Raw genomic sequence first — 17,383 nt, forward strand, 5'->3', positions numbered from 1 at the left:
CAGTGATGACGTAATGGCCGCAGCTTGATGACGACGCATTGTCGCAGATTGATGACGTATGCGCCAACCGTCAGTCTGTCAACAGCAATGGCGGATAGCCATGTCGTAGTCGTTTTGCGCAGCCTCCTTAGCTTGCTTATGCTTTTGCAGCAAAATATTTTGCTTCTTTATTCCCACGTTCAACAAGGTGTTGTCACTTCTCCTGTTTGCCTTTTTCATGTTGTTTCGATACATGCAAAGCCATGTTTGTTCTGTAGATTGCAATAAAGTTTGAAAAAAAAAGTGTCCGTCTTCTTCGCTGATTCTTCTTTTACTCTTTCTGTTAACTCCCTGTGGCTGCGCTACAGCACCACTCCAGACTTGGCATATACATTACAGCCGTTAAACGTCCTCAGCGTCTTCTTTTGGACACACACAAGTCTTGAAATGCTTCTGTGTGTACGAAACTTGTTTGAGGAACGAAGACGGCTTTGTTCCGTCTGGACGGGGCCTCAATACAAGCAAACTGACAGGACAACGAGAGACACCTGGACAAGACACAAATGGCTGGGGGAGATGACTGGATGACACAAGGGAACAGGTGGACATAAAACCATAACGAGAAAGACATGAGCCACAAGAAGAGAAATAACATAAAGCAAAACCAAATACGAAACCAGCAATTACTGATCATGACAAACATAGTGTGTCATGCTTGGATGTTGCCTGAGAATATTGGTCCGATTTCCATTTTTGCAGGCAATGGTGGCGAAAGTCATAAGCCAACATTTTCACTCTTTGGCATTGTCTTTTTATGTGTGTTATTTCCCCCGTTGCTTTATATTAAGATTAAGATTAGGATTCACTGATTGTCACACCCACCAAGTGGGGCGAAATTCATTCGCCGCATTTGACCCATCCCCTGAGGGAGCGGTGAGCGTGCTCGGGAATCATTTGGTGATATATATATATATATATATATATATATATATATATAGTATAGTACTAATGTTGTCAGCATGACACATTTGAGAAAAAAAAGGTGCCTCAAATTATTCAAATATTTCAAATACTTTGATTAGATATACTTGAACCTACAGTCTGATCGCCTGAAACAACCTAATCCTTGAAATAATATTTGTCCCTCAATGAGTGATCACAAAGGTGTCCGTTATCGGTCTGGACAGAGGGGAGAGATGCTTAAAAGTAAGATTTTTTTTTTTGATGCATAAAGCCTTGAGCTGAAACGAATGGATTTGGGACCTCTCAAATGGCCGATAACTCCCCCACAGCTGACTCCCCATGTGCCTGTTTATTCATGCTGAGGTAAGCTGGAGGTATTCATTTGCTGTCAGCTAGTATTGAATTTGAGATTACTTTTTATTTCAGACCCCAAAACAGCTTGCCTCCTCCCTTCCTTCTTTCCACCTTCTATAGCAAGCTGAGTTTTTCGTTGTTTGGGAAACCTTATGGAATGACTCCATATTATCACAATCTGGCAGCAGGTGACATATAAGAGTGGAGGCGACCTATTTTCTTCAAAGACTCTTTCATAATGACCTCCATCTTGCTCCTGCTGTAGTGTACGGGAACTTTCTGTCAGGATTTTGGATCAGTGCACAAGCCAGATAGAGTGATTTTTCATCATTTTGCTTTCTCTGCCCAGAGGTGCTCATAGTTGGTCTAGCCATGAGATTCTGGCCGCACCCGACTTAGATCTTCAAATAGGTGACAATCTGTCAACTCTGGTTACTTGTCAGATGTATTCCCACAATGTACCTGGCTGCCAAAATTAAATTCTCTAGGGCAAAAAAAAAGTATTTGGCCTGTTGATTCCAGACTGATCCACTGCAGCACTGCAGCAGCTAGATATTTAAAGTTTGAATACAGGTAGGCAAGCCTCCTGCAGCTTTTCAGAATCTCCTTATCTCATCCCGAGAGGGAAACTGAGAGTTTCAGGTTGTTTGCATCAGTGTGAACGGAGCCTTCAACCGCAGCCCCAGTATTCGATTCCTATTTATTATTCCAACCCTTATTTAACCGTATGCCAAAAATTGGAATGGTCTTCCAACAGATACAATACATCATTTCAGAACTGTCTTCATAGGCGCGTAGTGGTGTGACAAAATAATTAAAGTGTATTGCTCTTCATTGACTATATTAAATGCAGTGCACTTTGCTTTCACATTAATTTTATTGATTGCTTTAAGGAGGAAACAATTTAAACTTGTATCCATCATTTCTGCATTTTGGTCATGGGTGAGCTGGAGCTTATCTTCTCTGACTTTGAGCAAGAAGCGGGGTACGTAGGTCGCCAGCCAATCGCAGGGCTCAAATAAACAAATATTCATACATATGGGTAATTTAGTGTTCAGTTCCCCTAACATGAAGATTTTTGGAGTGTGGGAGGAAGCAAGAGCACCCAGAGATAACCCACACAAGTAAACAATCTTGTTTGTGTAATATTATGGACTGAAGATTAATTAAAAACATACTGATCTCTACAGTATTTTACACTATTATTTCAAATCTTCTTGTTAAAATGTCCTCTCTCGTGGTACTTTCCCGATTTGCATAATCTAAAGCAGACCACAGTGAGCAGTGTTTTAGCCAGTGCAACTTTCTGAGAGGCTTTTCCTTGTGGAGGTGAACAATCAGCACACAAGGCCCCTTGTCAAACATCTCCACCTTCTCAGAGTTATTTTTGTGGATAAATCTTGTACTCTCAGTGCTCCAGAGACTTCAGGGAAACCTGCTTTTCTTACAAATAAGTTGTCTTACCTACACAGCGTTCACTTTTCTGTAACATTTCTGTAAATGCAAATGCAAAAAGTCTAATGAATTCCCTTTACAATTATCCCAAGCATCTATTGTTGCAATGCAATTACCATGAGCCTTGCTGACTATTGTATTCACTGTTGCACCTGTATAATTAAGTAGGAAGGGAATTTCACAAACAAAATGACACTGCTTTTGTTTGGTTTTTATTTTGTTCCTGGATTTTATCAACATTTCTTCAAAAATATTGTACTTGATGTTGTGACTTAGACAGTGCACACTGCTGTGACCTGAAAAAGTATGGGAAGTGAGAATGTCAAAATATGTATGCAGCAGTAAAGCTTCTACTGTTCTGGGAAGACTGTTAAACAATGGGAAAAAAATCGCCCAATCTATCCTGATGGTAGTTTTAAATAGTTAATTCAATTCTAACAGATGCATCTTCATAAAAATACTGTCAACTTATGTTACGGAAAGAAATAGAATTCTGCATGACTTTGCCTTTTTTCTACAGCATTAGTTTCCATTTGTTTCCTTCTGCTCTATCTGCTTGCTTGCACAACTATTTTTTTCAGGCTTACTCGAGGCATCAGTACTACTACTGATATATTTTTGTTGTGTCTCCACATAGGTAACAGACTTTTGCTTAGGCCTGTATTCTCCAAACAACCTGGCAGCGTGGTGTTTCCCCTTCAGCCTGGAGAGAATCAGAGAGCGGTGGTGTTTAGCTGTGAGGCCCAAGGCCATCCCCCGCCCTCCTACAGGTAAAGCCTACAGGCATCGCTTAGTGTTATGGGTGGTAGCTGAAAAGACTTGTGCTGTAGACTAAAGGGTTATATGTATAAGACCTGCTGCAGAACAAAAATATGAAATTAGGGTTGGTTACGAGAGACCACTAGTATCTAGTAACCTTTTAAAAGGCACTCAGGGCCATATGAGGCACACATTGCACGCTATTCTTGCCGCACATATTCCCCTTTTGACTTAAGTCAGTTATTTACTCCTACCTTCCTGCCAGATACGCACTTTGGGTGGAGCAACCATGAAATGTAGACGCACCCTGTCAAATCTGTCCTTGTGCATATTCTCCCAACGAGTTTAGCACTTGTTCTCTTTTGCACTTCAGAGGCTGTAGGAAGTCTGCACCTGGGGAGGTGAAATATCATAATGCACTTGAAGTTCAGATGCAGTTACCGTACACATAAGCTTCACATACTACTGGTAATATAATATTGTAATTAGGCTTTACACAATAATTTTTTAATCATGATCGCCAATCAGCAAGTAAAAAAAAAAAAGATCTCCAATCATAAGATGGCACAATATGTCTATTTAAATAACTTATTTAGTGGTTATTTGAAAAAAATAAAAATAAAAAAGCTTTTCATTTTTGCGGTCAATCAGCGAGCCTGGACCGCCAGCCCCCATAATCTCCAATATATTTAGTATATATAGTATATTGGTATGAATACACTATATTTAACTTGTAACTATTTAATCTGTAGTCTAACCCCTACCATAGCGCAATTTAACCTCTAATTGACACCCATTGAAGTGCATTGGGGAAAAAAGTAAACTTAAGAAATTATATTAACAAAAACGCTGATAAACAATAAATATATCATCTAATGTTTACAAGTTTACATCTCTTTCTCAGACATTAATGGGGAAAAATGCATAAACATTGGCAGTCATTCTGGTTTTGCTAAAACTAATGCTATATACTATTGCTATCTTGTTTCAACCTGTCCATACGCTTAACTTACCAGCTACAGTATGTAGCTTCAGATTCTGTTGCTGCGGCCAAAGCTGGCTGTTTTTGTCCACTCTCTGCACAGGACGCTGTGTGAAAAAGCCTTTTGGCTCCGGCAGAAATCCCCTGCATTTAATTTAATTTCTCAATAATCGTAGTTTATCTGATATCTTCGTCTCTTTATTCACATATTCATATGGAATTAATCTGAACAGCACCAGAGTTTGCTTGTGGCACAGGCCAGAGTTCAGAACATACAGTTGAGTACACTCATACATACATTTACACTTGATAAAAAAAATGACAACAAACAACTTCATACTTCAAAATTACGAGTTAGGTTTAAAATTAGAGCTTGTACTAGCACCCAAAAACAATTTAACACTTTCATTGACAACTGGACATTGATCTGATGTATTATCCTGAACATACCGCCTCCCTGAAAATACCAAGTACATCTTGAATCAAACCTTGACTGTTGGGAAGAGAAATGTTAGTGTCAATTTTTTCACATAGAAAAAAATTACATGTCAAGAATCCTGTGGCGAACCAAACATCTGAGTTTTGACTGTTATTCATTTTCGCCTTGTGATATTGTGTCTCAGCATTTTTGAGTCTTGTGTCTCAGCATCGATCAACGCCCAGTACCTCTCTCTCTAGAAATGAAAACAAACCAAAATATGTTTTAATTTGTGTCTAGCCCACAATACATCTTTTGGGACCATATAGCATTTGGTGCTATGCACATCGTAATAAATGCAAATAGCCAAGATTTTAATGTGTAATAGGTTGAAATGATACCCCTTAACAACAGTTTATTCGGCTAGTGTTACAGCTTCCACATCCTGGTTGTTATATTTAATTGCAACAATTGTATATAATTGCATTATATTTATCAAATGGAGTACACATTGAACAATTTATTTACTATTTCTGTGTGGACATTCTAACCCAAGCTTGTCTTCGATAAAACGAGAACTATTTCTTCATCCAAAAGAGCATGTCCAGCTCTAGCGACACATTAAATTGAGCTTTAATTACAGCATGTGCCAGGTGGCAGTTGATATACTCCATTTAGATTGCTCACAAGCTGCTATGCGGTAATACTTCCCTTTCATGGATATGACTTTTATGGATATTCAGGTGGTCGTTAAGGGTTAAATGAACAAAACTAATTGCTATCATGACTGTGGCAGCTTTTTGCTTATTAAAAGTCACTGTCGTGAGGGTTGGAGTTTTGGTTCCTCTGTGGATTGCCAGGAGGAAGGCAAACGTAGGTCTATTTTAAGGGGCACTAAGGACAAATTAATTTGTCTAACCGTACCCAATGAATACAACTAAAGTGGATATAAAAAGTCTAAACCACACTTTAAAAAATACAGTTTTTTTTTTAAAGGTTCCTGGCATTTTTGTCTTCACATCTTACAGCACAAGCCCTGGTGAGCAGAGAGCTGCGACAGAATCAGACTGATCTCATTATTCAAAGGTATCAGTCAGCAAAAGGGTATGAATAATTTCCAAGGCATGACATATACCATGGAACACAGCAAAGTGAATCCTAATAAAGTAGAAGAAATAGGGCACAACAGTAACATTACCAAGAACTGCACATCCCTCCAAAATTGATGAAAGAGAAGAAATTTGGTCAGGGAGGCTGCCATGAGGCTGCTGTAACATTGAGGGAGCTTCCGAAATTTCTGGCAAGCACAAGTTGTTTATGTGACAACAATCTCCCATCTTCTTTATGTGTCGACTGTGAGGTAGGGTGGCAAGACAGAAGTCTTATCAGACAAAGAAAAAAAAACACACAAACTTGAAATCTCCCAAACAAACGTGGGAAAATGTTTTATGTTCCGATGAAAGCAAGGTTGAGCTTTTGGGGAATTATTCCAAAAGGATCGTACAGTGAAGCATGGGGGTGGCAGCATCCTGTTTGTCCTTTGTCAAAGAAAATAAATTTAGGATTAGCCCAATTTCCAGTTAGTGTTAACACAAAAAATCAGGAAAGGCTTTCTAGAACAGCTGAAGTTGATTTGGTGTTAATCGGATGTATTTTCAATGGTGGCAGGTGTGCGCTAACTTCTATTTAACATACATTTGAATGTGCTCGATTGATTCTCTGAATAAAGCCACATCCCCAGTTAAAAGAGGGTATACAGACCTGTGAAACCACATTATATCAGTTGTTTATCTGTACTTCTTTTTACTTAACTCTCGTAAATATGTCATTTCTAATTGAGTTGTATAGGTTACAGGTCACTTTAATAGTGGAAAAGTGATTTATTTTGGTCACTTTTTTGTATATCACAAAAACCTGGCATTTGAACAGGTGTCCGTAAACTTTTTATATTGGCCACTGTATAGAGCCCCGCCCGGCTAGCCTCAAGTCGTCACCACCACCCGATGATTTGCCTTAGGTGGACGTGCTCCAGCTGCAACACCAAATCACTAAATCTAATCATCTAATCTGACGTTGAGCACTGGTCTGCTGCATGTGCCACTTTATTCTTGCCCTTTTTCAGTGCTGCCCACAGCTCTTTTCAAAAACCATTGCAATTGGAAAATAGAGGGAGAGTCAAAATTAGTAGCCCGTGTCTTTGAGAGTTAATCAAGACAGCAGTAATTGTGGCGTTGTGTTGAGGCTTATTGTCTTAATTTCATTCCCTCGTTCTTGTTTTAATTTTTGTAATTCAGAATAAAATATTATATTCCCCCGTGATTTTACTCTTCGAAAATGTAATAAATAAATAAAAAAGTCCTGAATAAATGTTTTGCAAAACATACAAACGATTGAATTACATGATAAGAAGAACCCCAACCTTGTGGTGCAATCCTTTTTAATCACATGATGCATTGAGTTAAAAACAACAGTAAGGTTTTTTTAGACCATTAAAAATAATCAGTTCACATTAACGTTCCCACTTTAAGAAGCCCATTACAAACACACACACACATGCTCACATTTATGCTGTCAGGTTTGTGGGATGGTAGAAGGACATGTGCACATAAAAGAACATGAAATGTCAGTTCGAGGTTAGAGCTTTTCATTTTGAAGGAAGGTCTTTCGCTAAAAGCCTGAATAAGGCAGAACAATCTTGAGTAAGCTGTTTTGTTGGTCATTTCAGGCTAATGCATTTTGGTTTGAAGCCTGCATCAGACTCGAAAATGTGCTATTATTTCTGCCATGGAGACGTTTTCAATGCCGCAATTTTTTGGTTGGTATGGTGTGCAACTTCCCATTTACAGTTTTTGATTCCTGAACAAATGAAATGGGTTTCTATCTCAACTTCACGTGTTGTATTTCTGCTTTCATATTTGTATATTTGCTTTTATATTTGTAAAAAAAGGTTTTGCTTCAAAAATGTGTAACTTAAAAAGATGCATTTTTTTAATCATACGTCGCATTCCAAGGATGTTCTCGGACATGGAATTTTGATGAGAGCATAGGCAAAGAAATTATCACAAAATTATATCTCCATCAATTGTTACCCAGTTCGATCGAAGTTTGATATACATTCAGAAGTTGTAGAAGCTAAAATCTCTTTCAGAGTGTATATTGGGAAGCAATTCAGATATTGGGAGAATTCCAGTTGCAGCGCTTCTTCATTCTTTAAAAATATTCTATATTATGACTCACTTGCCCTTTTCGCTCTTTGTCTTATTTTCACAGGTGGAGGCTAAATGACTCTTTCATCGTGCCGACACCGGGTTCACGATATTCCCTCACGGGAGGAAACTTGCACATTACCCATCTGAGTAAGATAGACGATGCTGGCATATTTCAGTGTCTGGCATCAAACTCATTTGGCACCATCGTCAGCAGAGAGGCCAGTCTTCACATTGCCTGTAAGTTCATATGAGAAAACTGATATTTTTATTATTGACCAATTGAATCTTGCTGTTATTAAGAGAAAAGCAAAATAACCACTTGAGAATTTAAAAGAAAATAATCATAAATAATAATAATAAAAAATTCATAATGAGACACAGATTCAGACTAGTCTTTTTGAGCTGTGTGCTTGGGAAGAACTCGGCCAGAAGAGACACTGGAAATAATATTTTCTGCTGGTTGTTTTGCCACAAGTTGTGGATAAAAGGGGTTAAGATGACAAATATATCTTTGATCAAATTCATGAATTGAGAAAAGAGGTTGCAAGTAACCCTCAATTATAGTATTATTAGTACAGATATTTTCTTGTCCTTCTTTAAACAAACATTAATAAGCTAAAATGACAAAAAAAAAATAAAAAAAATAAACTAAGAGTAATTTTTTTATAAGTGTATTTATGTTGGTTTTTATCTTAATTTCATGTATTTAAAGTTTGGGTCTCCTGAATTGAACTTGAGGTATTTTTAGTTCAGTCTGTTGTTTGCCTGAGTAAAAGTTTCATTGGAACAGATGTAGCATTTTGGTGAAAATATAATGACCCAACGGGATTCTCTAGGAAAGTTTCAGATGTGATCTTCTCACAATAACAACATTCTCAATTGAGTTAATAACGAGAAAACACAAATCAGCTTTTCATGTTTATATAATTCACGTTAGCGCTCTTATACTTCGTTTGAGTGTTTCACTCTGTCGGCTGTTTCTAACTTGAGATTCAATTGATGAAGTCTGTGAGATTGTGTGATGGGACCTTGACAGACACCATATAGATGTGGCTTTATAGGCCTCATACATCACATTTTGCAAGAGTCTGAGTCTGAGGGATCACTGATGGCAAGGTGAGCTTAGGTCCTGCAGTCTTGATTGGTGTCCATATCCAATGACAGCCCTACTATCGATTAATAGATGGCACAGCTACACAGAATGCTGATGACCGTCTGTCTGTCTGTTTGTCATATAGAGTAAGATGCACAGATGATCTCAGGGTGCATAGGGGGCATCACATGTACCCATCTTGGCTAGGTTTGGTGTGTCTTCGTCTCCAGTCTATAGTACAGATTGGAGGGCTGGTGTTCTATCAGGTTGTCTATCATATTCATACTTCCTGTCAATTTTCAGACATGACCTAAACTGCATTTCATTGCGATAGTTGTCATCCATCTCCTGGGCGAGACCTGGGACTCACTGCTTTTGTCGACAGATGGGGACAAGTTTCAGTGCTGATATGTCATACATCATATTTATTGGTCCTGGTTTAACTTAATTAAGTGTGTTGTGTGATTGAGCATGTATCTGGCCAAGGAAATAACTCATAGTGCAGCAGCCTGTTATGAGAGTCAGTCCTGGGTCATTTGTAACAGACTGTGAGTCCGAGTAGGGCAATATGCTTTTTCAAACACCTCGAGGCTGACATCTCCCTCGGCTACAGTACGTGTTGTGTTAGACAAAGATAAAGCTCCCCCACAATGAAGCCAGGGCTTGGATCTTCGTTTGTATCTGATAATATAATCAAGGCTGTTTCTTGAGAACGCAAGAGGGAAATTATTTCTAAAAACAACACTACATCCTCTTTAACAACTCTTTTGCGTTATGTGACTCCCTGCTGACACTATCAATGTCTTAGATTTGCCTCAGCCAGTGATATCACTGCCGATGCAATCCCATGGATGTGCAGTTTATATGTATGAGTTAAGAACATTTGTAATCCTCTGCCAGATGGATGATATAACAGTCCTCTTACCATCTGGTACAGCCTTGAACCCTGGCAAATATAAAGATTCTTGATCCGGATGACAACAATGACTTAATTTTTTAAATAGAGGCTCTATTTCACTGTTACGAGCGCTGGATTGAATAATCTTGGTGACTATCTAGCAGATTGCATTTCCTAATCTGCCTAAGTTATTTTGGTGCTAAATGGAAGTGGTTTTGTGAAATGACAACGATTTGCAGTGTCTGCAATACAGACATGCTGCATTGGGTCACTGTCCTGCTAAGGAGAAATGCACAGCCGAGTTAGTGAGCTGCGTGTAAATCCACAAGGGTATAACGCCGTGTTTAATGAAGGGTGAAATGACTGTATATATGAAAGCAAAGCAGGATGTGACTCCCTTGTATCTAGCTGTCCGTGATTCCTTCTATCAAATTGAGTCCGGTAATTACTCTTGCTTTGCATTCTTCCCGTTTTACCAACTATCTACCTGTTTAAGATATGTGTCGCTTCTTCTTTCTGACCTCAACGACATCAGCTGTGTACTCATTAGTCAATGATTCTGCCTTAAAATCAGGCCTCTTTTGAATAGGAGGGAGCCAGTGTTTCTTGAAATCAAATAAAAGTGAAAGGCCTGCATTTTTTGCCCAAGATTCAAAGAAGAAAACAGTACTGTAAATGTAGCAAACCCTGCAGTGTTGTTATTTTGAGACAAAAACAAAAGTAGTCTGGAAACAGTTGAATACATTATGTAAAGAGAAGGACAGCTTGATTGGTTGACTGCAGTTTACCAGGTAGCTGTTAAACATTTCAAACATACATACGTAAAGACGGTGCTTGTGTGAATATTTTTCACCCTGTTGAGGTGAAACACATTTTATTTATTAATAGATGTCTTAGAATACTGTACGCACCATATTGCGTCCAGACAATTGCAAGCTGCAGAGCGGTCAGAACAAATAACCCTTGCTCAAAAATACAATGTTCAGTATACTACAGAACACATTTAGCTCATTACTTTTGCATGTAATGTAATGTATTCTTTTTAATTTCCTACTACCAATCTGAAACACATATGCTCACTTTATATTGCTTGAGTCTGTGCAGATTAAGAAATTTCATCATTACACATTTAGAGAAATTATTACATTTGGAAATTATTTTATATGCCTATCTAAATAAAATGTTGCTTCATTGCCTCACCATCTGGTTAGTATTTTAGAAAAGTAAATACAAACCATCAGACATACTTTATGTTAAGATGATAAGCTTCTTTCAGTAAATAAAATTTCTTAAAATGTTGCCATTTGAGGCTTTGCATATTCCTGGCGCACACTATAGTAGTTGTACGTGAGTTCAATTTTAATCATATTGTGTGTTTTGATCCTTCATCCTTTGCATCAGTTTCCCAACTTTAATTGAGCCAAGGTACATACATTAGAGAAATATCATGGCACACCAACATAAAAAATGTATATTCATTATAATTGTATATCCTGAATAAGGATTATCACCTCTGTTTACTCACTAATTTACTTATTTAGTGTAAAATATAGGCCTGTGTAATTGAAGCTTTTTATTATATTTTATATTTATTATAATGTTCTATAAACAACTTGACACAGAGGTTAATTGTACATTCTGCCATCTAGTAGAAGAGTATTTATTTGTTTTGCCTATCACTATATATCACTGGCATAGACAGATGAACAAAAGTACAAATATTTCCCACACACAACACAGTGGATGGGAATTTGCACGTTTCATTTGTTCTGAAATTAATGTGGGAGTAAATTTTAGGTGACGGTTTGCAGGTAAGGCTCTCAATGATTAAAAAACAACAACAATGACATTGGTTTCTTTAGGTTCTCAAACTTCTGGATGTGGAATGTTTGTTTAAATTACATTTAAATGTTATAACGTTTAAACAAACAAACAAAAAAATACATACCTGAACTTTAGGTTTGTCTTATCTGTTATATCGCAGTTGTTAAAAAAAAAATCCTAAATGAGTTTACCCTCCAACCGAATTGCTTAGATTTTTCTTTTGTGTAATCTCATTCATTACAGTGGGTCACATTGGAGTAGCTAGCCCAAAACAGCTAATTCACATTCAATTTCATGGATCTGAAGGCACTGAAAATAGCCCATGCAGTGCCATGGAGAAGCACATGGAGGTGCAGAGTTGTGATAGGCTTGATAAGATGATCCAGGGTGCAGAACAGCTTGGCCTGTCAGGCATTGTTGGCTTTTAGTGTGTCTAGCTCATTTGCACTCCAGCATAGGTGACATGAATATTGATTAGTGGAGTTGCACTCTCAAGTTTAGGAAGTCTAATATGTCTCCTATGTCTCTGCCTTTTCTTTGAAAACAAACAAAACCACAAAAAGATACATCTGATATTATGTATGTTCTATGTGAGAGGTCGTTAATCACTGCTTGTCAGCAGTACTCAGTAAACGTATGCAGGTAAGATTAAATCTGTGTTGCACAATTATCAGGGTGCATTGACAACATTTTAAGTTTTAGTTGATATATCCGCATGCAAACTTTTTATTTTCCTTATTTAATAGATAATAAAGACATACTGTCCATCCATCTATTTTCTTAACCACTTGTCCTCACAAGGGTCACTGGAGGCGCTGAAGCCTATCCCAGCTGGATTTCGGGTAGTAGGCGAGGTACACCCTGAACTGGTTGCCAGCCAATCGCAGGGCACACAGAGATGAACAACGATGCACACTCTCAATCACACCTATGGACAATTTGGAGTGTTCAATTAACGTGCCATGCATGTCTTTGGAATGTGGGAGGAACCGGAGTACCCAGAGAAAACCCACACAAGTACGGGGAGAACATGCAAACTCCAACCAGGAAGGCCGAAGCCCGGACTTGATCTCACGTCCTCTGCACTGGGAGGTGGACGTGCTAACCAGTCAGCCACTGTGCTGCGAGACATACTGTTTTCCATAATAGAGACATACTGTATTATGGAAAACTGATTAATTGCTCATGTACAGAAATACATTTTAACTTTAGCATTTATTTTCACACCAGGGATAGGGTCGCTACCTTTAGTACCAGTGTTCGCTGGTTTGATCCCTGTCACTTCATCACTGGGCTTTTTGCTGCAAACTAAACTGTGGACATAAGTGTACCACAAAGTATACTTAATAGTGTATTTAAATATACTATAAAGTATACTTGAAAGTATGCTTAAGTATATTCATTTATATACTTAATAATATACTTAAGTATACATTTAAGCAGGGCTGGGCGATATGACCCGCGACCCTTGTGAGGAAAAGCGGTTAAGAAAATGGATGGATGGATGGGCGATATGACCTCAAATCAATATCACGATTGGGCAGTTTTACGTCGATAACGATAAATGCATGATAAACCTCCCCTGCGGACCAATATATCTATGCCATCTGAAAATAACTGCAGGAAATGCAAATTAATTGCTTTTCTTTCAATGAAAGATCAAAGTATGAAAATCCCTTGTAACCATTCAAGTATAAATATTCAAAATATCTAGCATGACTTGAACAATGGCACATTAGAACATGAGAAAAAGGTTACCTTGCGCAAATATACTGTTATGCTATGTTCAAAGGCCTATATTTGTGTAAAGGCGGTAATGTCTTTGTGGAGGTAATATAATATAAATAATGCCATGTGCAAAGAAGGTAGTGTGGCTTGTAAACAAAATACATAAAATAAAAAAAATGTCAATGCAACACCTATAAACAATTGCAAATAAAAATGCTTGACATGTCTAAACTCGGCAACCTCTATGGGAGTTATATCCTTAGCTATGTGGTATACTATCACGTTGGTTATTTCTACCCACCTCTTTGATGTTCTCTCGTATGGTGTAGCCCCTGCAAATGCCTCTGTTATGGGCTGCTGTCTGGGGGTGGCACTTTTCGAACCTTGCTTTGCACTTGCTCTGGGTGCTTACGACAGTTTCCAGGCACACTTTTCATTTTGTATTCTTTTGCTCAACATCGTCCTTGTGGAACCCAAAATATTTCCAAACGACAGATGTCAAATTTCTTTTCGGGCCAAGCACAACAGGATCAACTTCGACTTATAATACTTCCGCTGTGTCAGCGGCTTTTTCATATAAATCACCCGCCATTTCCTCGTCGTCTGTTTCCCTTCTTGTTCAGACTGGATGGGTGGAGTCACGTGACTACACACGTTGAACACTGTCTTAAAGGGGAATGAATGAGCACACACAGACAAAAATACTTTTCTTTTATTTTATTTTATTAAAACACAGAATTTACTAGGGAAAATTACGTCAGTTATTATAAAACATTTTGGTAACGGCAAATTTATGGTTAATCGCCCAGCCCCACTTTTAAGTGTACTTAAGTGTTCCAATTTAGTCCCAAAGAGTTTACCTAGTTTACTTTTAGTACAATAATAAGAACACTAAAAAAATAAACTTAGGTATACTTAAATATACTCTATATTATGTACTTAAAGTTTACTACTTTTTGGTAAGGGAACCATTATCTATCCTTGAGGATATTGTTAGGCAAAGTCATTGCTGTTTTTGCTTAAGGAAGCCAAGCTGTCAATAATTCCAATTCCCGGTCATTAATTGAAACCGTCTCGGCTTTATTTCCACTTGTCTTCGCACGCAGGCAGAGAGAGATATTTGAATTGTGTAGAGATCAAAGTCTTTTAAGCTGGCCAATTTGTCATTGTGTCTTTGCCACTGTATCCAAGTTTTTTCTCTATACTCTTGTCAACATTTTAGCCCTCATTTGAGCACATCTCAGTAGAATAGAAAATTTACAACATAGCGGATATTTACAGGTTTTTTTTGTCTTTCCGTTTTAAACATATCCTCCCCATCTCAGCCTCCAACATAGCAAACAAATGAATACTAATCATGTGATTGACAACTATCTATTGGCCTGCTTAACTGTAAATAGTATATATTTGTTAAATGTAATACCTCTGTCCACCTTGTGAACTTTTTTTTTAGTTTATTCCCTCTATTCAATAACCCGCCAATTACCTGACACTCCACGTCCACCTGTGTCTTGTCTTATTAGTGCAGAGTGCATGTTGGTGTTCAATCACTCATGTTGAATCATTTGCTCTTTATTTGAGGTTTATGTTTGTCAGTTTTCTTCCCTGCTTTTCTTATGTCTCACTTCCTAATTATTTTTAGCTCAGTAAGTGCTTCTTTCCTGTCTGCCAGTTTCTTACTTTCTATCAATTTCTTGTCTGCCTTGTGCTGATAATTGCTTGCATTGACTTGCATCTGTCTCCACAACGTTGCCACTTTCTAAAGCAATTATGTCATTCCAGCAAGAAATTGACAAAATAAATAGCACATATTCTCTTGAGCTTTAGCCTAGATGGGGCGAACTACAGTTGAATGTACAATGATGCTCGAGTGGATGTATGTGTTCCTATAAACAATAGTTCAGTAAGAATGTCATCATGGATGAGCCATAGAGGTTCCGGAACGCCAAAACTAGCAAAAGTAAACACAAACCTTAAAATAAAGAAAAACAAATATTTGCATAGAGGTTCAGTTTGCCATAAATGCATATAAATAATGTGCAAGTACAAAATAGGAAAACAACTTAATAAATTTATTAGAAATGCAGAGCGTAAGGTGAAAGTAGAAGTGGCAAAGGCCAAACAAGAGACTTATGGTGACTTGTATGGATGAAGTGAGAAGGGAAGAGGATGAAGTGTGGAAAGGCACTTGGTCCTGGTGATATACCTGTAGAGGTATGGAAGTGTCTAGGAGAGGTAGCAGTAGAATTTCTGACTGGGTTGCTCAATAGGATTTTAGATAGTAAGAAATTGCCTGAAGAATGGAGGAAAAGTGTGCTGATGCCCATTTTTAAGAACAAGGGAGACGTGCGGGAGAGTTGTGGCAACTACAGAGGAATAAAGCTGATGAGCCACACAATTAAGCTATGGGAAAGAGTAGATGGAGCTAGACTGAGGGCAGAGGTGAACATTTGTGGGCAGCAGTATGGTTTCATGCCAAAAAAAGAGTACCACAGATGCAGTATTTGCTTTGAGGATGTTGATAGAAAAGTACAGAGAAGGTCAGAAAGAGCTGCATTGTGTCTTTGTACATCTGGAGAAAGCTAATGACAGGGTGCCCAGAGAGGAACTGAGGTTGTGTATGAGGAAGTCTGGAGTGGCAGAGAAGTATGTTCAAGTGGTGCAGGACATGTATGAAAACTGTAAGACAGTGGTGAGGTGTGCTGTAGGCGTGACGGAGGAGTTCAAAGTGGAAGTGGGACTACATCAGGGATCAGCTCTGAGCCCTTTCTTGTTTGCTATGGTAATGGACTGGATGACAGAGGAGGAGTTCAAAGTGGAAGTGGGACTACATCAGGGATCAGCTCTGAGCCCTTTCTTGTTTGCTATGGTAATGGACTGGATGACAGACGAGGTTAGACAGGAATCTCCATGGACTATGATGTTTGCTGATGACATTGTGATCTGTAGGGAGAGCAGGGAACAGGTGGAAGAGAAGCTAGAGGCGTGGAGGTTTGCCCTGGAAAGGAGGGGAATGAAGGTTAGGCGTAGCAAGACGGTGTATCTATGTGTGAATGGGAGGGACCCAAGTGGAAGAGTGAGGTTACAGGGAGAAGAGACCAAGAGGGTGAAGGAGTTTAAGTACTTAGGATCAACAGTCCAGAGCAATGGAGAGTGTGGAAAAGAAGTGAAGAAGCGTTTGCTGGCAGGCTGGAATGGGTGGAGAAAAGTGTAAGGTGTGATGTGTGATAGAAAAGTTTCAGCTAAAATGAGAGGAAAGGTTTATAAAACTGAACTGATACCAGTGATGTTGTTTGGTCTGGAGACAGTGCCACTGAGGAAAATACAGGAGGCAGGGCTGGAGGTGGCAGAGATGAAGATGCTAAGGTTCGCTTTGGGAGTGACCAGGATGGATAAAATCAGGAATAAGTACATCGGAGGGACAGCACATGTTAGAGGCTCTGGAGATAAAGTCAGGCCAGACTGAGATGGTTTGGACATGTCCAGAGGAGAGATAGTGAGTATATTGGCAGAAGGATGCTGAGTTTCCAAATGCCAGGCAGGAGTTCTAGAGGAAGAGGAGGTTTATGGATGGACATGAAGGTAGTTGGTGTGAAAGCAGAGGATGCAGAAAACAGGGTTAGATGGAGGCAACTGATTCGCTGTGGCGACCCCTGAAGGGAAAAGCTGAAAGGAAAAAAAGAAGAAGATGGCTGCTCCATCATGGTTTTTGTCTGCATTA

At 38.7% G+C, this 17,383-nt stretch overlaps 1 protein-coding gene across 3 annotated transcripts in view; it reads left to right on the plus strand.

Annotated features, from left to right (window-relative positions):
- Positions 1–17,383, plus strand: part of cntn3a.1 (contactin 3a, tandem duplicate 1) — an 89,598-nt gene that overhangs the window by 21,168 nt on the left and 51,047 nt on the right. For all 3 annotated transcript variants that reach the window (XM_086068402.1, XM_086068401.1, XM_086068403.1), the window contains 2 exons: positions 3,389–3,521; positions 8,181–8,356. In XM_086068402.1, the coding sequence (XP_085924528.1) occupies positions 3,389–3,521; positions 8,181–8,356 (309 nt within the window). The remainder of the gene's footprint in view (positions 1–3,388; positions 3,522–8,180; positions 8,357–17,383) is intronic.

This window comes from Leptonotus elevatus, chromosome 2 (assembly GCF_054856555.1).
Source record: "Leptonotus elevatus isolate MCC_2025b chromosome 2, RoL_Lele_1.0, whole genome shotgun sequence".
NCBI classification, from domain to species: domain Eukaryota; kingdom Metazoa; phylum Chordata; class Actinopteri; order Syngnathiformes; family Syngnathidae; genus Leptonotus; species Leptonotus elevatus.